The 24,658-nt window shown below is 44.4% G+C and overlaps 1 protein-coding gene across 2 annotated transcripts; it reads right to left on the bottom strand.

Annotated features, from left to right (window-relative positions):
- Window positions 1-10,604: 10,604 nt before the first annotated feature.
- On the bottom strand, window positions 10,605-17,899 carry TNIP2 (TNFAIP3 interacting protein 2). 2 transcript variants are annotated; one of them, XM_059818115.1, is made up of 7 exons: window positions 17,417-17,899; window positions 14,719-15,024; window positions 13,461-13,466; window positions 12,736-12,819; window positions 11,885-12,166; window positions 11,369-11,503; window positions 10,605-10,886 (listed from the first exon to the last, which is right to left on the bottom strand). In XM_059818115.1, exons 1-7 carry the CDS (start codon window positions 17,897-17,899, stop codon window positions 10,605-10,607), a joined length of 1,578 nt encoding a protein of 525 aa, XP_059674098.1. The 2 variants fall into 2 exon arrangements, with proteins under 2 accessions (XP_059674098.1, XP_059674097.1); XM_059818114.1 differs by lacking the exon at window positions 13,461-13,466 and having other exon boundaries at window positions 11,384-11,503.
- Window positions 17,900-24,658: the final 6,759 nt, after the last annotated feature.

A 24,658-nucleotide genomic window follows, 5' to 3' on the forward strand; every position in this document is an offset into this window, starting at 1 on the left:
CACTGGGGTCTGAGTTTGCTACCTGCTGTCAGCCTCTTGTGTAGATCAGACTTGCCTTGACTCATGAGCAATTGCATCAGTGATTGGAGTAATTGCACCAGTATAAACAGCTGTGTAGCTACAGGTTGTACTGGTTTGGTGCACTGAAGACCTTAATGGCTGTTGCAGGTTGTGCTGCTACTACAAGTGATCCCTGAACTTTCACTGTTCAAACTATGCCTGTTTGGAAATAGGTGTTAATGACATGTTGATGTATTGAGTGAGGCAGGTTTTGAACCACAGCCTGTTCATGGACATCAAGTAATGGGGTGGGGTTGGGTGTGCTGGAGACTCGCTCGTTGTTCTATAGCTGGGATTTTTAGTCAATATAGCATTCAAAGTTGTGGGGTTTTTTTAATGCACTTAAAAAGTTCTACATAACTGCCAAATGTAGGCACAGCCTTAAATTGTAGCCGTGCATCAGGCCTCAGAGTTAGCGTCTTCAGCCCAGTCATGTTGAATTAGTGACTGCCTGAAAGTGCAGGTGGATGCAACTTGCTGGTCCTTGCAAAAACCAGCCGAGACAACTTGGGTACAGAACCAGGCCTTCCTGCTTGCTCATTCTTTGTCAGCCACAGGGAGGAAAAACATTTAAATAATGTGGAAAACTATGGAAAGAAGAGCCCCAGTGGAGGCTGTAGCCTGTGACCATGCAAAGTGGTTGTACAGGTGAACTGAGGCTGAGACTTTTCGTGTACCCCAGCTCAGGGCTTTCTCCATGAAATCATAGGGTTGTCTCATTGAAACGATGTCAAAACAGTTGCACTGTTTGCAAAATGCTTGTTCTGGTTTGTGTTAGCACCATCTCTAGAAAAACTGTAGGGATACCCCCGTCTTTTAGAGAGTGCCACGAAGCTCGGCGTTTAAATGAGTCACAGCCCTCTGTCTTCCCCAAGTTGAAAGCTGCATAGAGGAGACTGGAATTTGACTTTTAAAGTCCAGTCAAACATTAGCCACTTTGATGTTAAGCCTTACAACAGTATTAACACAAGCTTTAGACAAATTGCTCAAAGATTCAGAAGAATTGCTGAAGAGGTACACAAGCCCAGCTTCTTACTTACAGACATTGGGGTCCTTTTCTGTAGATGCTGGGGACATTATGTGCCCTTCTGGTTAAGGAAGCAACCTAAGAGATCAATTTTGTGAAAACTTCTATTAGAAGTTGTTATCTGTTCTCACTATTTGTTTTTGCACTGTGGCAGCAAGTATGTTTAGTGCAGGCATCCTTTTGGGGCTTGACTGAAAATCATTCAGTTGCCCAGACTCTAAAAGAGGTCCAGGTATAAATTTTGGTGACTGCAGGATCTAGGTTGTTTACAGCTGCTGGGCACAAACTGGCTGCAGGGAAGAGTAAAAGGTAGCACTTGCCTGCCTTTCCAGGTTATCAGAGTGGCTTTTACAGCTCAAGTATTTCCCAACCTTGTTACTGTCCAGGGTGTGTAACAACTGATATTAATGCACGCAAGAGAGTACAGCAGAGGCAGAGCGAGAGTGGCCTCATGCTGTTTTGCAACACTGCACATTTGAAGTTCCTCAGCTGTGCTAAAAGGAAGTAGTTATTCAGCTTTGCTGCCATTTCAGGAAGGATAAAGCTCCAGTAAACTTTCCCTGAGAGAGTCACCTGGAAACCACAGAGGTAAAACTTAATATATGCCCGCTGCCTGTCAAAGGAGATGCCACCAGGAGAGAACTTGGGACAAGGTGAGCGCAAAGCCTGAGTTGAGGAGAAAGGCGAGACCAGTGCAATCCCCACTGCACAGGAGTTACACTGGTCAGCACACACTATTTCCCGCCCCCCCACCATGGTTATTCTTAGGAGTTGAAGACTTTGACATTTTGTAGGAGGCGGTGCAGTGCTGTGTGACCGGTGTGTGTAGGTGCAACAAAATGAAGCCTCAAAACAGTTCACAAAGTTGTCGCCCATTCTTTGGGTGACGGTGACGAGGTGGGGGTTGTGCTCGTCAATTTTTTCCACTGCACATTGTGCCTCCCCAGGAACTGTCACCGTACAGAGAGTTTAGGGGATTCCGTGTCTGGTTATCAAAGGATGGATCTTGTGTGGGAGGGGAAAGCCTGCCTGCACCCCACACTGGCTCCTAGTCTCGGCCACAGAGATTCATCTAAAAAGATGACTTAGTGCACATAACTGTCTCTAAAACACCCCGGTCTAGTCTGCCACTTTGCCTCAGTGTCTCTTTCAAACAAATTCCACCTTACTCCCCTTGCCAGATGCTCTCTGCTCAGTGGTGAGCGCTGCAGAGCCATCCTCACTGCTGGGAGATGAATTCCTGGTTTGCACGTAGCACAGATCTTTTGGGCTGTCAGAGACCTCCCATCGGCCCCAGCACACCACTGGGACCCGCCACACAATCTGTCTCCTGTATATTTTGAAATATCTTTCTTGCAAGAAGACTGGCCCTGAAAAGGTGTAAAACCTCGCAGGTGCTGTGTGGGAAAGTGGGGATGTTACCTCTGGAGATGAAGGGCCTTTTGATGACCACTCTTCCCTATAATACAAGAGGTACTTGAAGAAGCAAGAAGGGCAATCACGTGGTGCTTTTGGGGCCAAGCTGTCATTCTTGGTGATTAGAGGCACTCAACTGGGGTGTGCAGTGTCACGGGCTCTGGGTCCTGCCCCAAGAACTTTTTTTGTGTTTGAGTGTGATTGGAATAGGGCAAAAGTGGGCTCTGATGACGAGTAAGTGGACTGCTCAGGAGAGAGAGAGAGGGCCTAGCCTCCTCATTCCTATTGAAAGAGATTACCTGTGGTTTTAAAGCTATTTTATGGTCATGGGGGGCTGTCAAAATTCTGCTTTATTAAAAAAGAGAGGTGCAAGCTTGGAGGCAGAGCTTATTTTGCATCATTCACCCTCTAATAAAGGCTAAAATCCCTTCTTTTTTAGCACAAGGGGAAGTGTGTGTACCTGCACATGCATGCCCATTGCCTGCTGTACCCAAGTTGCAAATTGCCTGCAAACCAGTGCATTCCTCCATCACTCCCTGGTGATGCCGTGTTACCTTCATCTATATCCCTTCGACTTCTCTTCAGAGGGTTGCTTTTCATGGCTCATTTTAGGCCTGACCTTGCAATTACTGGTACCGTGAGCTTCAGCTTCCTGTTTAAAAGCTGCTCTCAGGACATGGCTCTGTAGTGACGAGGTTAGTCTCCTGGATCTCGCTTGCTCTTCCCGCAGGCTGTAGCCACTCTTCTGTAGGATCTCCACGTGCTCTGGACTCTCACATCTCTTCCCCTCTCAACATGGTCACCCAGCGAAGAGCATTCCAGACAAATGAATCCTGGTAACTGTGAGGCTGTTGTTTTAAGAGCAATTAAGAGCATTAGAGTAGGTCACCGTGGGCCTTATTAATGAATTTTGTAATTGCAGTAAATGAAAAGATGTTTAGATCTCCCCACTCCTGCCATTGATAGATGTAAGTTTTAACAACATTTAGACCTCGTACTCTCTCCAGGCAGTTGCATTTGGTGTGATGCCCCTCCTCGGCGCTGCGCAGCGGTGAAGCACAGAGCAACTTCCTCCACATCTCTGCTTCGTTGCTGGCGTGACTGGGGACATGTCCCTCATCCTAAGAATCATCTCATGTACATTCACAGTTGGTATCTGTTCGATCCTTAACTACAGGTACAGCTCGTCCCTCCCAGGTGAAGGTTTGCTGGCCTCATAGCAGAGGACATGTTGCTGGAGAGCTGTCACTGGGAAGGCGGCCTTCCCCACTGCTGTGCCCAGGTGGGCCTGCACCAAGGTACCCAACATGGGGAAAGATGCCACCCTTAAACACATCCTTTCTTGTGCCCACCACACGTGTGTGTAACAGGTGCTGTTTCAGTGCATCACTTAACTGGCTGGAAAACACGGTGTGTTTTGGGGGTCATGCCATGTTGTGAGTAAGGAGGGGTCTGCAAGATGCAGGCTGCTGGTGGACTTCTGCCCCACTTGCCTCTCTGTGCTGCTGTTGCTCTTCTGGCTCTTGGCTTTGACTGTCCTGTTGTGACATGTGAGGGACAGAGGTGGGCTTTTGCAAAGTGATCGAACAAGTCTCGGATGACATTAAGGATGGGAACTGCTCTAGCTCTTGTTTTCTAGGGACCCTACAGCAGGTCTTTTATGGGGCTTGGTGGTTCTGGCAGTGCAGAGCAGTCAATGCTCAAGGAGAAGTTCCTAAAATGCATCCAGTAGGCGTGTCTCATGGGTGACAGATGTTCTGCTGATAAGGGACAACCACTACTCAAGTTTAGGGCTCAATTTGGGACTGGTTTTGATGGAGGGCAGAGAGGCCCCTTATCACAGCAGTCAGGATCAAAGGAAGTTCCCTTTCCCTCTGGAGATGTCTGGCTCCCGTCTGCCAGCTGTCATTAAGGGTGGCACATGGGAAAGCTCTGTCCTTCCACCTGGGGAGGTAAGAACATGTCTTGCAGAAAGTGGAGCAGGTGCTCAGTGCTGAGGTCAGAAGAGGAGCTGAGAACCACTAAATTAGATCTGCATCACTGAGGGCAAGTTCAGATGCTGGGAAAGAGGAGTAGAATGCTCTTTTAGACTGTGCTCAGCTGTGGTGTGCATGAGTCACTTCATATCCCACCAAGTCCCCCTTTCTCTTGGTAGATAATGTTCTTCCTCAAGTGTCTGTGGACCTTTGCATGCCTCTCTGGATGCCTGAGCTTCCATGAGATGTGGTGGTGATGGTCAGAATGAGGGCTGATTCCTCTTGGGTGTCTGAGCTCCTTTTGTTACTCTTTTCCCCCTTGTATGAGCTGTGATCGCTTAGTCAAAGGAGATCTGAGCTCCTCTCACCTCCCCCACCATGTCTCCCAAGAGAGATGGAGACCCTGCCCTGTAGCGTGGTCTGAGACCTGCTTCCCACCGGGCAGGAAAAACCCCAGGGCTTTGAGAGTGGGACTAGTCACAGTGGGGCTGCTCCCAGAGCTGGTACGTGTGCCTGTGGCTCTCCTCCCAGCCGTGGCGCCCAGGTGGTGGGTGCAGGTGGCTGGCTCGCCCAAACTGCAGCTGGCCTGGCCCAGGGAGGGCTGCGGGGGCACAGCTGGAGGGAGACCACAGGTTGGCACCTTGCCCTCCCTGCCAGCAAGGCACTATTCCTTGGGCGTGGGCTCCTGTCTCAGCAGAGAAGGTAATCCCAGGCATCGCCCAAGTCCGGACTGCTGTGGAGCAGGACGTTGAGCTGTGAAACCCACTGTCCCGTTTGGCCGCACCATTTTCGGCTGTGCAGGGGAGGTTTGGAACGTGGATGGAGGAAGTCTGGCTGCAGCAGGAACCAAGAAGCTCAGCAAGGCATGGGGTGCGCTAGTGCTGGCTGAAGAGCTGGCGGGGCAGACACCAGGCTTGCCTGGTAACGCGTGTGCCCCTCCTGTAAAAACTGCCTGCGATATTTGCGTGTAACCAAGAAGGTGTCTGTCGGCCATTTAAAAAAAAAGAAAAAAACCAAACCCAAACGCTTTTTGTATGAAGACAGATTTGGCAAAGAGATTGGGTGAGTGCAGGATGGGGGAGGAGGGGAGAGAGAGAGTGTTGCAGTGGTGACAGGGAGGGGATGGAGGTGGATCTGCAAGCGCTGCAGAACTGGGTCCCACTGCTCTTTCCTCCCTCCCACTCCTTGAGAAATTAGAGCATGAAAGCCTGAGGCAAGGTGAGTTCATGTGACACCGAGGAGGTAGGCGTCAGCACGAGCAGCCATCGAGCAGCCATCGCTGCCCTGCTCACGGGTGCTCGGCCCATCCATCAACCAGGTCTCCAGAAGGCATACTGGAGGGCTGGCCCCGGGAAGGACGGTCAGGGGAACAAGCGTGGTTAAGCCAAGTACACACTTCAAATGGGGGGGGCTTTTTGGTGCCTTCTAGAAATAAGCTGTCTCGTAACCTGCCATCTGGTTCAGTGCTGTTCAGAATGGAGCTCCATGTGCTACGGAAATATCTCAGGCTCCTGAGGGAGGCTGTCGGCCACTATAGACGCCATACATACAGTGCATGTTGTGAAGAGTTCCTGCACCAACAGCTTCTTACCAGTAAATGTAAAAAAGGAGAAAAAGTGGATGTACTAAAGAGAAAGGGGAAGAATGCACTGAGCAGCAGCAGGAGTGGAGGCTGTGCCACTTGGGATGGTTGGTGCCTTTCAGGAGCCCCTGTTTCAACAGTTGTTGTAGCACCTTGTAAACCCCCACCCGACCTTGCTGGAGCTCTGACCCCCCAGCTAGGACGGCCGGTGGCAGGGAAGGCTTCAGTGAGGGTGCTGGGCTGTGCTTTGCCCTCAGGGAATGATTTGAGGCAGAGGTGAGAAGGCAGGAGTGCTTAACCTGATACCCTGTCCCTCTGCTGAGGTCCTGCTGGGTTGAGCTAGTGCTTTGTCAGTATTTCTTATGCTTTAGGTTTCTAGCTGAACCCCCCCCAGCTGATAGCTGCTGAAGCATGGTACTAGGAATTAATACTACAGCATACTTTGAATTCACATAGATTTTGTAGAAAAAGAATTTGAGACTTCCCTTTTTTAGAATGAGAACCACTGCTGTTCTGAGTACAACGGTGTGGCATCTTGTTTGGAATTTCCCTTGCTTTCTATATATACACATGCAGCGAAGCCACAGGAAATGGAAGTTTAAAAAAAATACCATAAAGCATAGGTATCTGCTTCTTGAACAAATTTTATTCTTGTAGTCAGTTTTATTATTAGTGTGCACTTAACCTTGGAGCGTCATTTAAGGCTTGTTTTAAAAGGTGTGATGTCCTAAATCATTGGAGGGGGAAGCGGGCATTGCCTTAAAAGTTGCAGAAGATTTGAGAAGCTTTTCAGGCTCTATACTGCCCATGCTACAGAAGACAGCATTGTTGTTGAGCTCTTCTCTCTTGGGGCTTTTGGGTAGGGACCAACTTCTGAGGTTTCTCCCAGTTGTATTTTCTGAGATTCAATGAGTCAGTCTTGCCTACAGCTGCTGTCATAATTGTGTGCGCTAAGGGCCTACTTCTGCATGGCAACCAGCATAGTTATTAATAAACAGCATTTACTTTAAAATCCCAAGCAAAATACATTAGAATTAGGTCCAGGAGTAATGAGAACCAGCTTGCCAGCGCTTGGAGGATATATGGTCTGAAAACCTCGTTGCTGGTGAGACAGCTGCTCAGGAGCTCTGAGCTTGTCCTGGGTCCGAACTCAGGCTGGTTTGGAGAGCAAAACTGAGGGAAGGTAATTTAATGAGGGAGAAATTTTAGGAGAAGGGATGGACTAATCATGAAGGTAATCGGACAAATATCTCTTGGCAGCTCTTACTGTGCTAAGACACATTCCTGCAAGTCCAAGAAGAGAGAGTTATCCTGCCTCCTCCAGCCTCCCTGGACCTACAGAGGTACCTCTGTCTGTCTTCTGGTATTGGCATGCCTCTCCAGTATGGGCATTGCTCACCAGCAATGAGAGATTTACAGAAGCCTAAATGGGCATTAACTTTGCCTGCTAACAGTGTTCAGTTATCAGGCCTTTTGTTACCAATACAACAAATAAGGAACCGAGTCCCATATGGTCACATAGTTTTTCTGTATGGTTTCAAGAGTCTCTCATGTGAGGACTTGTTTCTGCAGTTTTTCAGATTATGCGTGTTTCAGTGAACAAGTGTGGTACAAATGGATAATGAAAGTTCATAAAGTTTATGCTATTGAAGTTCCTTTCATTTTATGCAGTTACTTTCTTACTCATATGCCTTTTTTGCTTTGTTTTGGGAAAGGAGCTGGGTTGCTTTTACCATTTAACCAAACAAGACACACACTACTTGGACAGCCATCAAGTGGCAGAGAAAACCAGTGTGAGGCCAGGAGCTTTCCTTAATTTAAAGGGTTCAAAAAATGCTGGGAACGCATGGCTGCTTTCACTTCAGTTGTTGGGGCAGTGGAGCTGACATTCTCATGCATTCTGCTCTACAAGTTGAGGAACCTGAATTGTGAATGTAGGTGGTGGTCGTAATTGCTTGGGATGCTTTGCCTGGAGAGGAGAGGGCAAGTAAAGATTTTTATACTGTTTCTTCAAGAGATCTACCAGTGACTTTGGGTAAAACCAAACAAGTTTTCTTAGGAGGAATAGTTTATGTCTTATAATCTGAAACAAACATTTGCATGTAAGACACTGGTAGTTCTTCATAGTGTATGTAACTGGTTTCTTGGTTAAGACAAAACAAGAAAGAAATAGGTAAGGCTTTTCACCAGCTGGAAAAAAAACCTTGGTAGGAAATGGTAAAATAAAATAGCTCTGAAGCGAGGTATTTTTGTACTGAAAAAGAGCAGATCTGTCCTAGATTTTCACCACGGCTATTCATGTTCCAGTTGTTTACTGTACAGGTTTAGGTGGTAGCTGTAATCTGAGCTTGACCCGTAACTTCACCTGTTTGTGTCTGTTGGTCCAGTGTGGTCCTCTATGGAGATATATCCAGCTTCCCAGCATTGAAGTGCCCCGCTTTCCCAGGATTCAGACTTTAATCTCTGCTTGGACAAGGGGACTAATTCACAGGTCTTAAAACCACAAGAATAGGTACTATTAACTTCTCTGTACTGCACACTGCAGATTCTATCTAATTCTTGCATCTGTTTCTAATAGTTGTAGGTCAGTCTGTCTACACGGATTAACATGAATGGAAACCTACAGCAGACTTAAGCTTCTGACTGATGTATATTAAAGCAGTGATCATCTCAATGCAAAAAAAAAAAAAAGCTCTGCCAAGATCTAACTTACTTTATTGTTGTGTTTGTCTTTCTAACTGTCTTGTAATGTGAATCGCTAAAAAAAAAGTCCATATTCTGCTGTATCAATCACTGGCAATATAGTATCGGTGTACACTGGAGCTGTAAACAAGGCTTGTCTAATGAGAACAGTCAGAAAAAGTAAGATTATCTTATGCCACAGGAAGTTTAATCATACGTTTCTCAGCCTATATTCTGTGGGCTGCATCTGATCTCTAAGACCTTAAAAGGAGATGTATAAAATGGTCACTAAAAAAAAAAAAAAGAAAAAAGAAAAATCTCTGCATGTTTGTGCATGTTGTGTTGGGAAAAACAAGCTAGTAATCAATCACAGGTTTGCAATTGGTTAGATTAGTAAGAACCATTGCACCAGCACACTGCATGCAATGGCCAGTGCATCTTTTTTGCCAGGACCCCACCTAAAGCAACATTGGCATAAACAATCATCTTCCTTTGGAGCTGTAACAGGATCATGAAAAGGAAATATCAAGGAAAATATCCACAATCCTCCTAAAGCATAGTACTGGGAAGGAAGCAAAGCAGAAGACAGGAGTGTTGTTACACAAAGCAAGTTTTCTTTAATTATGAAAGGTCATGGTTGTGCTAGGCCTTTACTTCGTATCCCATCCTTAACTCCAGCTCTGACATTGTGAGAAACATCTGGAGCCAAAGCTGAAAAAAACCTGTGGCCCTATTATATTTGTACACTTTAACTTCTGATACTTCTTCTCAAAACAGTCCCCTGCTATTTGTTGAAGTTATCTCCAGTGTAGAGAGGATAAGGAGAAATTTAAGCTAGCACTGGCGTCGTCACAGACCTGTGGCAGGGTAGGGCGTTAAATGTGTTCTTGTGCATCTGAAAGGTCATTCCTCCTCTCATAAATGAGGAGTGATTTTTTTTTTTCAACATATTTGAAAATAGTCTGAGACACTGGCTATCACTGAAGTAATGAAATAACTCATACCTGAAACCATGACATTTAGTTAGCCCTTAGTATAGTTACTGGGACTACTTCACATTTAAATACATACACTGAAAGAGAGATTTTTGACCACTTTACTAATGTAGTAAAGCAACTGCATAATCACTTTTATTAAAAAAATAATACTTAGGTAAAATAGGAATACAATCAATAATTACACAACTACACATTTACAAATGTGTGAAATAGTTACTCACGGCACAGAAAAAATAAATATCCCTGTACATTGTTTCTGTGCAAAAAGACAGGCTAGTTTTAGTCAACAAGCCCTTTTATGGTTTTTTCACTTCTCCTGATTTCAGTTGAACACAAGGATTTTCAGATGAGATGTCTGAAAGTTCAGCCTCAATAGACAAGAAAATACTTTTGCTTTTAATCCAGATAAAGCATAATAAGATTTTTCCTATCTTCTGTCAAAATGCTCCATCCCCGTTCTTCAGCCTGCATTTTTGGAAGAGGAGGGAAATTTCAAGTTCAGTAATTTTTTTCACAAGCCTTCAGACTTCTGTAAAGAATTACTCGAATACGAGTCAAGCTGCACTCTGAAGCTAACTACCACTGTAAATTTCAGTTTAGTTTGTAGCAGAATTTGCATTATGCTTGCCTTCCTTGTAGTTGTCAAAAATAATTCTTCATAAAAACACTTTGCTTTATCTTGAAGTCTTTCATACAGTCCAAGAGAAGGTGAAAGCAAGTAAGAGGTAGATATTGTTCATCCTCCTAATTCCTAAGAGCTGTCCATTTGAATTACTCTTTTTTAGGACTGTAGGAGATATGTATAGAGCAAAGTTTTACTGTCTATAAAGTAGTGATTGACTTACACACCTCACATCATGCGGTCATTGACAACATTCAGCAACATGCTTGAGGAATTCATCACTGAGTTCATCACTGAAAAACCTCATACAATGAGGGCATCTAAGTTCACCCTGTGCCCTGCCCTCAGATCCTGAGTTTCCATTGTCCACAGGAGGAGAAGCTTGTTCAGACTGTGAAGATGTTCTTCTCGTGCCTGTTTGGCCTGGGCTATTGCCTCGTAGATGTTCAACGTTCGTCTGTACGTACATATGATTTTGGTTACCAATATGAACTCTGAAATGACTACTTGTGTCTCTTGAGTCCTAGAAAGAGAAAGAGGAGCTCTTGAAAAAGATGCAGTAAAAAGATACTCTTTAAGAGACTATATTATCACCTTTATCTGAAACACTGCTTATCATCTTTTTATCAGATTTTTAAATAAAATATACATCATTTTTTGCAGTTCTATTAATAAGTTGTAAAGAAGGCTTGTAGAAAACACAGAATATAGTCAGTATGCTACTTTAAAGATGCCACTGTTACAAGACTCACGGCCATCCTTCTCTTCCTTCTGAGAATTCACCCTTACTATGTTGGTCCAAAATAGAAGGAAAATGGTCTGGAAAGGGGTATTACATGTGTATTGGGAAGCATCTCCACTAGAACTGACTATGAAATAATGTAAGTCTTCGATAGCTGCACTGAGCCGAAATGGTTTTAGAAGTACTAAGATTTTTGTAAAATATAGTTAAAAGTATATTTTAGTCCTGAATCCTGTTGATGTGCTTTAATTGAAAAAACTAGCATGTTGCTTTCTTACCTGTCTTCTTGCTAGCTGGTGTTGCAGACATGCAACTTCTGCCTGAAGCTCTTGTATTTTACTCTGTGCTCGCTCTCTGTCTGATCTCTCAGATGTGAAATCATCTTTATAAACTAGGACCTGAAAAATAATTATTATGTTAATATTTTATAAATTAGAGCACTGGCAGGTTAGATTAACAAGTTGAGGCTGTGATTCCTTTTTTATAAATACTTATTCCCAGAATCTCAATATTAGCTTTTCTATCATATCTGTACTTTAAAGGTATTTATATTTCTTTTTCCAGATCTTCCATATTTTGTATTAAAGCCAGCAGAACTGCATGCAGTTCTTTAAGTAGTGAGTTTCCTTTAAATCTGTGTTGTTAAGTGTCTGTATGGCCAAATGTGGCAAGACAAGTGGCAAATGTCAAAAGAAATAATTTCATTTTTCTTCCTTGGACTTCAGTGGTCTGGGGAGAAACTAAGAATTCCCACTTCTAGGAAAAAGAAACTTAATGACCTGTTGCTCCAGCATTTGTATGCGCTCATTATCTCCTTCACTAGCCTTCTTCACATCTTCTAATTCTCGCTTTGTTTTTATGCATTCATTCATTTTTTCTTCCAGTAGCTTGTTTAACCGGAATATCTCCTTGTGCATTAGGTCAGAATTCATTTGTGCTGAAGTTACACCGTGCTGCTGCTCCAGTTGTGACTTCATCTCTTTTAGCTGCAAGTGGAGTCGCTTTACATACTCATCCCTACTCGCATCATATTTCTGCCATTTTGCATTTAAGTCTTCCACCTGAAAGATTACCCAGGGGAGTCATGAAGAACATGAAGACACAAACATGAAGACACAAACTTCCAAGCTTTCATAGACTGTCTATATGTGCAGGACCAAAACTCTCTAAAAGATAATATAATATGCTGACTCAACTGCTGAGTGTGGATAAGCCACTTTACAGGTGAGCAGATTATTTTGCTATAAGCCAGGCTATCCACAGGCAGCCTTCCCCATTCACCAATCCATAGTGACAGTATTAAGTAATCTGGAACAGGAGGGGTTGGCGGTCACCGTGGGCCTGGTGCTGTTCTCCTGGGGTGGAATACTGATGCATAGAAGGAACATGAAGATTTTCTTCTGCAGTGTATTTTTAACAATGGAAACCCAATACATTTAAAGAGAATGTAGTAAGTTGGTTTTGGCTAAGGGAAGAAAGACTATGTGCCATGTTGAAATGACTAAGAAAAATTTTGGACTCGAATTAAACTACCATTTAATTAGATTAACCAGGCCTTACCTATTCCAAATTTACTGTAATTCAAAATACTCAATTAAATCTTAATCTTGTACAGAATGAAAGTACTCACGTGAGCTACTTTTTGTTTTAACATCCTGTTTTCATCTTGTAGGTTGCAGATAAGAGCTTGAAGTGAAGTTCCATTGTCTAAAAGCTATAATTTTCAGATAAAAGAAGTGTTACTTTTAACATAAATCCCAAATGCTACTTAGTTATGCTGTTAAAGTAATCTTTTTTTAATTCCTTTAAAACTATTTGCTGTCAGTGAAACAAATACATACATTTAGGTCTACTTACTTCTATGTAGTATATTTCTAGATACTAATAGTATAGCCTACAGCTTTTATTATTAATAAGCAGAGCAAAAATATATTCAGGTTTTTACCACCTTGGTATTGCTTTTAAATAGATCTGTGTGGTGTCATAAAAGCATATCTGTCTTACCAAATTCTGAGCCTACTAAAGGTAACAAAATACCACACATTTTACATGCATGAGGGTCTACACTGATGACAACAGAGCTTAACAGTTTACATGAACTCCTTGGAAACTACTACTTTGGAGTGGGGGAATGCATGACAAAGACACAGATATGCCTTCACCTTGCTTTGTTATTACTGTCAATTTTGGCCAGTACTAGGAAGAAATTACTGAGGGAAAAAAACCCTGCTTGCTAAATAATTGACTAAAATGATACCCCTTTTTTACAGTTGTGACATCTGCTTAAAAAAAACCCCGGTGTACATGAGTAATATAGAACACTTTTGTACAAAATTCCCTAGAATCAGCTAGTACTTGCATCTGAAATTTCTCTTCTTCAACAGGGAAGTCCCTACTGTACAAGGTCAGCTACTTATTACATATATGAAAGTCAATCAGGTTTCCTGTCTATAAGTTACACATAAAATATGATAATACTAAATGCTTCAAGTCCCTTAAAAAGTCCTTTTTTCTTATGTCTAGTCAACCTCTAACTATTTCTTACAGGTAACTTTAATGTGAGTAAGTTTTCTTTGGAAATGCTCCTGGGATGTTTTACAAAGTCAAAGTGAGCACGTATAGAGTATATCATAAAAGCATAGATGACTGGTCATGTGAAACACAGCATTGCCACTACGTAGCAGTAAAAGCATGAGACAGTATCGTTCTTTTTTGTGAGAATTGGCTGTAGCATCCTACTCAATACTCTGATCTGTATCAGGCTGGAGGTAGCACCTCTAATGTTATCTCCTTATGGTATTACCATGAATTACCTAACAACTCTGAACCATCATGACTTCTGGAACAACACGATCTACCTCTACCCTACACTGAAAAGCTTCAGCTAAGGTGATGATGCAGCAAAGCCACACAGCCATGAGCAAAGTATGCCAAAATCCAGGTGTTTCTTTGTGCCCCTCAGTAGCATTTCTGCCCCTTCCTATCATGAAACAATTTTTCTAAACATTCCTGCTGGAGAGAAACACTGCCTTGCACTGGGAGGCCAGGGGGGAACCCTGGAGCAAAAACAAAAGGTAAGACACCTTGACTCATTCTTCCTTAACCAACTTACCTGTGCAAAGCCAAATCCTGATCTGAGAAGACCACGTGCTACAGAGTTCTTAATATAAATACTACTTTAAAATATCTCTACTTTGTTTTGTGATTTAGATGCTTAAAGTTATCAGGAGATACCACCTTCAAAAGCACAGCACCATCTAGTGATGCACAGAAGAGTGCTGTGGTATAAAGAAGGTACTGTCTCCTGTATATGCAGGGAAGAGTTGTAATCATGGAATTGCTGAGGTTGGAAGGGACCTCTCAAGATCCTCTCCTCTCAAACCTCTGATGACGAGGTAAGTGAGATGGCCAAAATGCAAGTGACGGACAACTGCTTCCATCCTAAATTTCTGGTATTTGGAATTATTTAGAGCTTGCCATGGTAGTCTTTTCACCCTACATGAAATTATTTAAAGATATGTTTCTCACCACTCCCCAGTTACAACTATCACATTGTAATTAACACCTCAGAAGCCAGTAAGATTTTAAAGAAACACAGTAGCATTAAGAATACCTGATTAGATCTTTCAGTAGGTATCTGGTCATCTGAATTCCCCTTCTCTTTTCTTTGCTTCTCTTCTAGACATTTTGCTAGATGTTGACACATTTCTGCTGTGGATGCTAATTTGCGTTGAAGTTGGTGAGTTTCATCAGTGAGTGAACGGCACAAAACATCACTGGTGGCCTGAGCCTTCTCTCTCTCTGCCAAGCTCTTCTGAAGTCGTAAGATTTCTCTCTCCTTTTCATACGGAGGCTGATTTATCATCTGCTGTATCTCTCCATTTTTCTCCTCTAGTTGCTGATTCAACTTCTGTACTTCCTAAACATAAGGGGGAGGGGAAGTTATTTAAAAGCAAAATTAACTCAAAAGCCAAAGTATGTCTAAGACTGAATTCCATATTGCAGTAATTCCTTATTGCTCCTATACTCACTGCAAAGTACTTAAAGTAAAATAAATCCAATTCATTTCTATATAATCACTTGACCTTGGAACTGACAGATCAATCAATCAAAATGAAGAACTGCTCAGACAGCTATACAAGCACTTCCTAGTCAGTAGAATGAAGAAACAACCAGCAAAAACTCGGGAAGATTTTATGAAAAGAAAAGATACACAGCAGCAACAACTAAAGATGGAACTTACAAGAAACAAAGTAGTTTAAAAGGAATAACTATGGAGACTGAAAAATGCTTACTGGTCCTGCATTCTAAATTACTAATAGTAGAGACTTTCCTCAAAAAAAAATTTAACTGGAAAGTCATCTTATCAAAAAACAGCAACGTGTATTCATTGCCTGGCACTGTCACAAGGACAAAGCAGAGGGAGCATACACGGCAACTTTTCCACCTAGGAAAGGGTGAGTGGTCAGGACAAGCAAATGCAAAATGAAATCCGTGTGGCAACAATGACTCTATTTTGGCCATAGCTGACCCCACGAGGTATGTGAGGGGGTCTGACATACTCCTAGGAAACAACTGTGTATCTCATTGCCGCAGGTTCTTGTTGAATTGGAAGCTCTGTGGGATCATCCGCGCTGCATTAAGTTAATGTCTCTGCAGGTGTTTTGAGAAGGAAGAAGTTTGCTTGCTGACTGGGGTACAACAACCACTCCATAGTACCATGCATTGGAAGTGCACCAGTCCTGACTTTATCAAAAACAGCTTGTGCTTGATATCCTCAAAAAGTAGCGGATGCTGGTAACAGAAACCTCTGCAGTACTGCTTCTCCAGAATCAAGGATGCCCTGGATCCCAGCGTAGACCGTGAGATGGGTATAAGCTTGACTCTACCCTTCCAGTTCTTTGGGAGTGTTAATGGAGCTGTCAATCACAGGGAGCACTCTTCTTTGCCAACACATAGGCCTCTCACTTCACAAAACGTCTGTTGTTGTTGTTGTTATTTTTAGTGACCACGATTTCAATGTTTCTGATTGGGCATAAAATACTGATTTCTAAAAAGAATAAAATCAATATCTAACTTACAGAAATAGCACTTGTTCTTATTACTGATGTTTAAGTTCTTTAGCATCATGCTAAATGCTAAATTTCCCCTTTGCCATAAATTAAAGACATTCAGCATCAGGCTTCAAAATATATTCAGATACCACAGGTTTGTCATCTGTCTGCAAAGTGTCAGTAAGATCATCTTTTATTACAAATTTCCAAACTTGAACTTATTTAAATGTATTTTAGGTGAGTGTCATATATGGAAAATGTTTTGTATAAGCATTAGGTCAAGAGATTACTTATGACAAAAATACTTCTTTCAATTTTAAGTACTGCTTCTCGGTTTGGAAATTCCTTTATGCAGCTTCATATAGAAAGAAATGCTTTAAAATTCTTTAAATATTTCAGACTGAACACGGGAAAGTCTTAATGACAGTAACAAAAATAGCACTTGTGGCAGATGGGAGGGGATGCAATTTTGAGACTTTTTTTCTGTCATAAAAGATAGCAATTTCCCTAATCTATCTCCTCACAATCCAGACTTGCCAGTTACTTCTCCAAGTATTAACGTGCTGCCTTAATGTCAATGCAAAAATCCATTTTTAAGCGCACTTTAAAAAAACCCATCGCTTGTTTATCTTGCAGAACAAAACTGTTACATCTGATAAAGAGGAGGGACTTCACTTAAGTAACATGGAACTTCCACATTTAGGGCTTTTTACTATTTTTCCTTTGCCTTGTGAAAATAGTTGCATGAAGATTTATAATGCCAGGCTCAGTTTTTGGTTTAGGATTTTATGGTTTACCTTCTTGAACTTAATGCAGGGGGCACTACCGTTGGACACAGCTGGCGGATTGCTTTGGGCACAGTCCAACTCTGGGCACACAGCGATAGAGCGAGTCCTGTCAAACGCACCAGCGTTGCCTCGCAGGGGCTCAAAACATTTGCTCTCTTCTCCGGCCTCTGCCCCCACCAGCTTGCTCTGCCACCCCGGGCAAGTCACTCAAAGCACGCTGTCGGCGCTGGTGCCTGCGCACCCCCATCTCTTTCCATAACGCGAGCGAGCAGTCTGAATGCAAGACGGCTGCATCCTCCATTCAAGACAACCACTGCTGGGCTTACTAAGCTTAAATTGCTCGTTTTCCTAGAGGGGAGTGCGGAAACACAGCTCCCGCGGTGAATGCTGCTGCCGCTCCTCGCGTATAGGCGCACCCGTACCGAGGTGCTGCCTGCCAGCGCTACTTCGAGGGCGTTCGCGGTTTTACCTGGCTCAGAGCTTCCACTCTTCGCGCCGAGAGTCGCTCGCTGTCCCTGAGCTGCTCCCTGGCCTGGCCCAGCTGCTCTAGCAGGCTCTCCACCAGCGAGCGGGCCGGCTCCGCGCCCGCCGCCCCCGCCTCGCCGCCCGCCGCCGCCGGCTGCGGCTGCTGCTGCTGCCGGGCCAGGCTGCTCCGCAGCTCCCGGATCGTCGCCTCCTTGGCAGCCAGCTGCAGCTGGAGGTGCTTCAGTTGCTGAGCGGACTCGTGGTACAAGGTGCAGAGCGCGTTGTACCGAGGCACTTTGTTCTTCAAGCTCCTGTTTTCCCGGTGCAGCTTCTCCAGCGTCTCCTCCACCTGTTTGAAGCGGGCCGCCAAGGGGTCTGCACCGCTACCCTCGCTTACCGAGCACATGGCTGGGGAAGGTGAGCCGCGGTCACGCTGCTGCCCCTTCTCTTTCTTCTCCAGGGCGAGCAGTAATCCGGCCAGGTGCATATAAACCCGCAGGGGAGCCAGGCAGGGCCAGGGCCGGGGCTGCTGCGGCTGCTCTCGCTGCTGCTGCTCTCTTCCGCCTTCCCCGTCGGGGGAGGAGGGTAGCCGCTCTCCTTTAAGGGCTCGCAGGGCCCGCCCGCTGCCCTTCCTCGCCGCCACCGCTTCTCTACGGCGCAAGCCGGGCAGGGCCGCGCTCCGCCTCTGCCGAGGGGGGGAACCCCGCCGCGGGGGAGGGCAGCGCTTTCCCCCGCCGCCAGCGCGGGAGCCGGCCCCGGGGTCGGGGCTGGCCGGGGAACCCCGGCGAGGGGTGGAGGGGAGAAAAGGCAGCCGGGGGCTGCGCGGGGGGCGGAACGGGAGCGGGCTGAAACCTGGGGGCGAGCGAGGGGGCGCCGGGCGAGCGGGAGGCCGCTGAGGGGACGGGGGAAGTCCGGGCTGAACGAGGGGCCGAACGAGGGGCCGCTGGGGGGAGGTGGCTGAGGTGAATGAGGGGGGAAAGACTGCTGAAGGAGGGGCCGCTGAAGGGGGAACTGGGTCCAGGGAGGACGAGGGGCCGCTGAGGGGGCTCCAGGCCGAAGGAGGGGGAGCGCCGCCCGGTCGGGGGAGGGAGGGGGTCATGGTGAAGGTGGGACCGGCGGGAGGCCGCTGAGAGGCAGAAGGGGGAGCGAGGGTCCTTCGGGGGGCTGGAGGACGGGGCTGGCCACGCGTTGCGAAAGCCCCGTAGCGCGGCGTCCCAGCAGGAGCCGCTGCGGGAATTTCCCGGCTCGGAAGGGGACTTTCCCTCCCGGCGGCGACCCCCGCGGCCGGGCCGCTCGCCCCACTCCGCCTCCCCGAGAGGCCCCGGAGGTGGCCGGGCCGGCGCCTGCACCGCGGGCCACGGCTGGCGGCGGCGGCGGCCTCCTTACCCGCGGGCCGCCGCTGGCGGGGCCGACCCCTCGCCCGCGGCCGTGCCACCGCCTCCCGCCCCTCACTCACCCCGAGGCGGCGCAGCAGCAGGGTCTCGCTGTGGCTTTGCCAGTGCAAGCAGTGAAGGGACGCCCAGAAAGTCCTACATAGCCTGTTGGATCTGCACGGGTAGCGACGGGAAGGCTTTGGACACAGGGAGAGCGGCAGATCTCTCCTCAAAGGCTGCACACCTTTGCAGATTTTGAGGAGAAGCTTGCGTAGGAAAGACCTCGAAAGGGAGCAAAATCTTCGAGTCATCAAAGTCCGTTCCATCGGCTAGTGTTGATACCCGCACAGTTGCACACGGAGATGAGCCGAGTTGGTGAGGGTAAAACCAGCTGCCTGGCACTGAACAAACGGGCGCCTGTCAGCCATCCCTGTGGTGGGTAGCTTTTATTAGCAGCATAGCGACAGAACCTGTTCACCAAGGATATAGCTATCCAGGAGCTTACGCTGTATTTCTCATAGGAGGAGAGGACTATGGTAAGCTGGACTGATGTATTTTTTGGATTGGTTCAGTTACGTCCACGTTACCATACTGGTAGAACAGCTTGGGAGGAAAAAGGCTTAAACCAGTACAAAAATAAAGCATAGGTTACGTTTGATTATTGTCTGTAATAAAGTTTATTGTATGTATATGTATGCATGTATATAATAACATATACAACACGGAGCTCTATATGTGCACACAGCCTTACTGCACTAAGTTCAGCACAAGCATAGAAGATGTTTCTGGACCGAAAAGCACAGCTGTCCAATTACAGAGCGTGTGAAAATCACCACATGCAGGTGGTAGAGCGGGCAAAACCAGAATTCTATGTGCATTAGAAGGTCCTGTGTGACAGAAAAGGGTAAAACACTTGCCTAAGGTACAGGTCTGTGGTGTATTTGCTATGTCATCATAAATAGTGTAAATACCCTAAATTAAGGACAGTGAAAAATCTGTGTGGAAGTTGAGGGAATGTAATTTTTGGCTTTTTACTTGTACATAGTTACATCATACAACATTAAGATACTGTTTTTGCTGTGAAGAAAGTAAAGTTCCTGCTTTAAAATACCCATGCTTTATAGTTTTCATACACGTTAGTGAAAGTGAAAAAACTACATAGACTTCATTTATATTTTCAGCATCATTGTGCTACAGTCAGAGCTACGTGAAAAATTTGGAGCAAGATTGCTTTTGCTGACTGTCAAAATATCTTGTAGAAACGCATGATGAAGCCCTAGTAATGGAGACATCTGTTTGGTTTCCTGCCAGTTCAAATATCAAACTGCAAGGAAACTCAGAAATCCCAAGTGCCTGCAGATGGGACAGTGATGTCCTTAGACCAAACATGAGGGAATTTAGTTAGCTGTCAAACAGCATACTTTCTAATACAGTTATATTTGTAGTATTATATCAGTATATTAAAATCAAGCATTGCATCTGATTACTGAAAATTTGGTATTAATAGTGCTTTGGATAAAGCCAGCATTCCCCCGAGGAAAACACCACTGACTTAAGGGAAATTTGGCCTGCGTAAGTCTTGACTAAGAAACTGATCCCATATGTTCTCGGGAATGCCCTTAGATGACTGTTTGCTTTTGTTAGTTCTGAAATACGGAGGAATTCCTGGGAATTCAGTAAGAGAAGCTGGTGCCAGAGAGTGAGTCACGTCTTAAGACATGTTTCTCAGTGTACCTGGCTTTTCCTGGATTGCCTCTCGTGTGCTGTTCATCCGATTTGATGATAAAGCAGCTGGTCTGTGGAGTGGCATGTTTGTCCTCTTTTGGTTTTAGACAATTAGGCTTATTAAATACAGTAATTCTGGTCAGCAAATAATTGCATAAACAACAGGTATGCTCTGCACTACTTTACTTTGTATAAGGAAAAAACTTTTTTTTCCATACCTTACTAGTCTCAACTTGAAATACCAGGGTAAAGTTCACTTTAACCCTTTCTCAGTATAGGATCTAACAGGATATTAAAGCCACGTGAGACAAATTTAACCTCAAATTAGATTTTGTTAAAGAAATCTTAACAAAGTTATTTTGAATAAGTAATTCTATGCACGTCACAACCAATTATTACAATGCGTGAGAAGTGTCATACAGTGTATGAACAAAAGTGATTAGATACTACCTAGAAACAAAAAGGAGATAAAAGCAGATCTTAGGAAACCAGGAAGAAGGAAAGGTGAACAGTATCATTAGATTAGATTAAGTGTGCATAGACATAGGTATATTTAAAAATTAGTTTTAAAACGTGAGTTATTTGTAGAGTTGGTAAGAATACTTCCTCTGAATGTAGTAGTGGTATCTCTGTAACATTAGTGCAAATAATATAAGAATGAGTCTCTATATTTAAAAGTGTAATTCTGTGTGGACAAGACTATAAATCATATTTGGGGGGGGGTTGTCATTTTCCAAATAGTGACATATGCTGAATTTGCAAGAAACTGTATTTTTTACTTGTGAACTCCAGACGTTGTTCAGCCAATCAAGCTGTATTTTTTCCCATTGTCTTAAGTCACCCCTAATTGTCCTGGAGGGTAAGTCATGACCTAATGAGTTATGAAATGTTCTGTTGCCTGATTTACCTAAGCAGAACTGATTAGAAATTAGTAAGTGATCCTCTTGCTGCTGTAGGCTGAAAAAAATCAATAGCAGTTCACATTTCCTTTGCTGTTTGTGCAGTGCAAAAGGGAAGACCTGCAATGGTTTATTTTCCCCAGTGAGATCATCTGATATACTCACTGTTACAAAAGATGCCTGCCTTAGAGTTCTACATGCCACTAAGAATCTGATTTTCATGCTGAGCAAATAGAATGTTTATGCTTCAGTGACTCATAGATTAACAATAATTGTAAGCTGCAGCCATGTTTACACTTCTTACATGGGAAGGGGTAAACATCCTTTATATACATTACTATATTGTATATTCTGGTAATTTAATGTTCTACATATTTTACAGTTGGAATGGCAAACTCATTGAGAGGTTAGCTCGAGGGCATTCAGGATTCTCGAAACTGGGTGAACTCATTGCTATGACATAGGTATGTAGCCATCTCTCTGCATTGAGGTTCTGATTTAGATCACAACATTCCTCTTTCAGTCTTCTTTTTCATTTATACACATAAAAATATTTAGCGTGGTTAGGAGAAATAGAATGTTTTTTATTTATCTCTAATGTAAGCTTTTCTCCACATGTTTTTTTGCACGGTTTGAACTTTGGAGGATGTCAAAACCAAAAGTGTTTTGATGCTTAGAGCAGAGTCCCAGGACCTGTGTTCTAAATCACGGTAAGGCTGAACTAACCAGAATGAAGAGCCATGACATTGGTCAGATCCAAAGCAGCCCTCTTGCTTTTCCCTAAGAAGTGTTTCTTTTTTGTTTATTTGGACTAAGATGGATCAGTCTTGTCTTTATAGGTGCTGATAGATAAGCAGGATATACAGTCGTGTGTATCTCTCACAAGTCTTTTGATCAGTTCAGGTCTATATCCAGGCAACAGGCTTCTATTATGCCTTGTCACTTTAATGCTTTAGATCTTTGCTGCAATTCACCATTCTGTGCAGGCTTACTGGTCCTGAGTTGGATAGTCCTCCCCAAGTGTTCACCTATTTCAGGCCCTGCTTTAGTTTCTTCTGGATATTTTCACTTTTTGCAGTTTCTCTTTTGTTTGCCCATGGTGCAGTAGTACCAGTTGACTGGGTCTATCCTTGCAAACTGGAATTTATTTCTGTTGCTGATGCTGTCTCTTGGTCCGAGAAGTTCAAGCAGTATGCTTGGTCCCTCAGGAAACTCTACCATGACATAACTGATTTTTGAGCTGTAATTTTATTTACAGGAATGTAAAAAGCTCTCTGTTTGTTGAACACAAGTTATCAACAGCTGGAAACAGTTTTCATACTCACCGGCTTAGATCATTACAGCTACCACTCCTACGCAGAAGCAAGTTACTTCTTTGAGCTTGTAGTTTATGAAGCTTAAGGGTTTCCCCATGTCTATTTAATTCCTTATGGGCAAAGCAGGATACACTGGCTTGTATTTGTATTAGGACATTTTTTCCTAAAAACTGATGCTTTGAAATAGTTCAGACAAACCTTTTATGGGTTGCAGGAAACACACCCCAACTCTGACATTCTTAACATATGATCCATATTACAGATTCTTTGGGGATTCTACATGTACTGATTGAATTTTCTGCTTTGATTAATACAGAGTGCTGTGAGTTTTCTGGTTTCTGTTATTTACCTTTCCTCAAACGCCAGGCAGCTTTAAAGCTAAATTGGGGGAAAAAAATAAAATTATTAAGTATGACTAAATGCCAGGCATTCCATTGCAAGGCTGGAAACAAAAGGTTGCAGGTGAAAACCTAATTGTTTGTGGATTTCTTTTATACAGTAATGTTGTGTAATGAAGCTTCCTAATGCAGGCTCTGTGGTGTCTCTGATCTAGACCACTCATTCTAACTAGAACAAAATCAGTTTACACATTTCTGATCTTTAGCTTTTCTGACCTAGAGAGCAAACAGACCTCTAGAGTTTGATTAGAGAAATGTTTGATTTAAATGTTTTATTTTAAATATTTGTTTTTAAAGGATGATTGGGAAAGGTAATTTCCTAAGGCTATTGGGAACCTCAAAAGAAATAGTAGAGGGATCTGGACAGGCTGGATCGATGGGCTGAGACCAACCGGATGAAGTTCAATAAGGCCAAGTGCCGGGTTCTACACTTTGGCCACTACAACCCCAGGCAACGCTACAGGCTTGGGGACGAGTGGCTGGAAAGCTCCCCCGCAGAAAAGGACCTGGGGGTGTTGATTGACAGCCGGCTGAAGATGAGCCAGCAGTGTGCCCAGGTGGCCAAGAAGGCCAACGGCATCCTGGCCTGTATCAGAAATGGTGTGGCCAGCAGGAGCAGGGAGGTGATCATGCCTCTGTACTCGGCTCTGGTGAGGCCGCACCTCGAATACTGTGTTCAGTTTTGGGCCCCTCACTACAAGAAAGACATTGAGGTGCTGGAGCGTGTCCAGAGAAGGGCGACAAAGCTGGTGAGGGGTCTGGAGCACAAGTCTTATGAGGAGCGGCTGAGGGAGCTGGGGTTGTTTAGCCTGGAGAAGAGGAGGCTGAGGGGAGACCTTATCGCTCTCTACAACTACCTGAAAGGGGGTTGCAGAGAGGTGGGTGTTGGTCTCTTCTCCCAAGTGACTAGTGACGGGACTAGAGGAAATGGCCTCAAGTTGCGCCAGGGGAGGTTCAGGCTGGATATTAGGAAAAAGTTCTTTACTGAGAGAGTAGTGAAACATTGGAATAGGCTGCCCAGGGAGGTGGTAGAGTCACCCTCCCTGGAGGTATTCAAGGAGCGTGTGGATGTGGCATTGTGGGATGTGGCTTGATGGACATGGTGCTGTGTGGTGTTGGGTGGGTTGGTTTTTGGTGTGTTGTGCCTTGTTGTTGTTGTGTGGTGGTTGGCTTGCGTGGGTTGTTTGTGGGGTTGTTTTTGGGTTTTTTTTTGTTGTTTTTTGTGTTTTTTCTTTTTTTTTTTTTTTCCCCCAGGTTGGACTTGATGATCTTACAGGTCTTTTCCAACCGTAGTGATTCTGTGATTCTGTGATTCTGTGATTCTGTGATAGATGAGTACAAATTCTAAACATAAATCAGGAAAAAAGAAATACTGGAAGCTTCTTAGCATGTCCTTAGTACTAGATGGTGAAATAGTTTTCAGAACTAGAATGCTGAAGAAGGGTTTGGAGGAATTAAGTAAATAGAACAAGAAAGTGGAAGTGTCCTTGCCACACCATTCACTCCCCTCCCACACACCATGCCATTTCCACATA

Source organism: Gavia stellata, chromosome 5 (genome assembly GCF_030936135.1).
Source record: "Gavia stellata isolate bGavSte3 chromosome 5, bGavSte3.hap2, whole genome shotgun sequence".
In the NCBI taxonomy this organism is placed as follows: domain Eukaryota; kingdom Metazoa; phylum Chordata; class Aves; order Gaviiformes; family Gaviidae; genus Gavia; species Gavia stellata.

Excerpts from the sequence above, each read along its gene's own strand:
- TNIP2 (XM_059818115.1), bottom strand. The coding sequence starts at position 17,899 with ATGCACCTGGCCGGATTACTGCTCGCCCTGGAGAAGAAAGAGAAGGGG. Across the intron at positions 12,167-12,735 it reads TAAAACAAAAAGTAGCTCAC|GTGGAAGACTTAAATGCAAA; the intron begins GTGAGTACTTTC and ends GTAATCTTTCAG. Across the intron at positions 10,887-11,368 it reads GACAGGTAAGAAAGCAACAT|GACTCAAGAGACACAAGTAG; the intron begins GCTAGTTTTTTC and ends TTCTCTTTCTAG.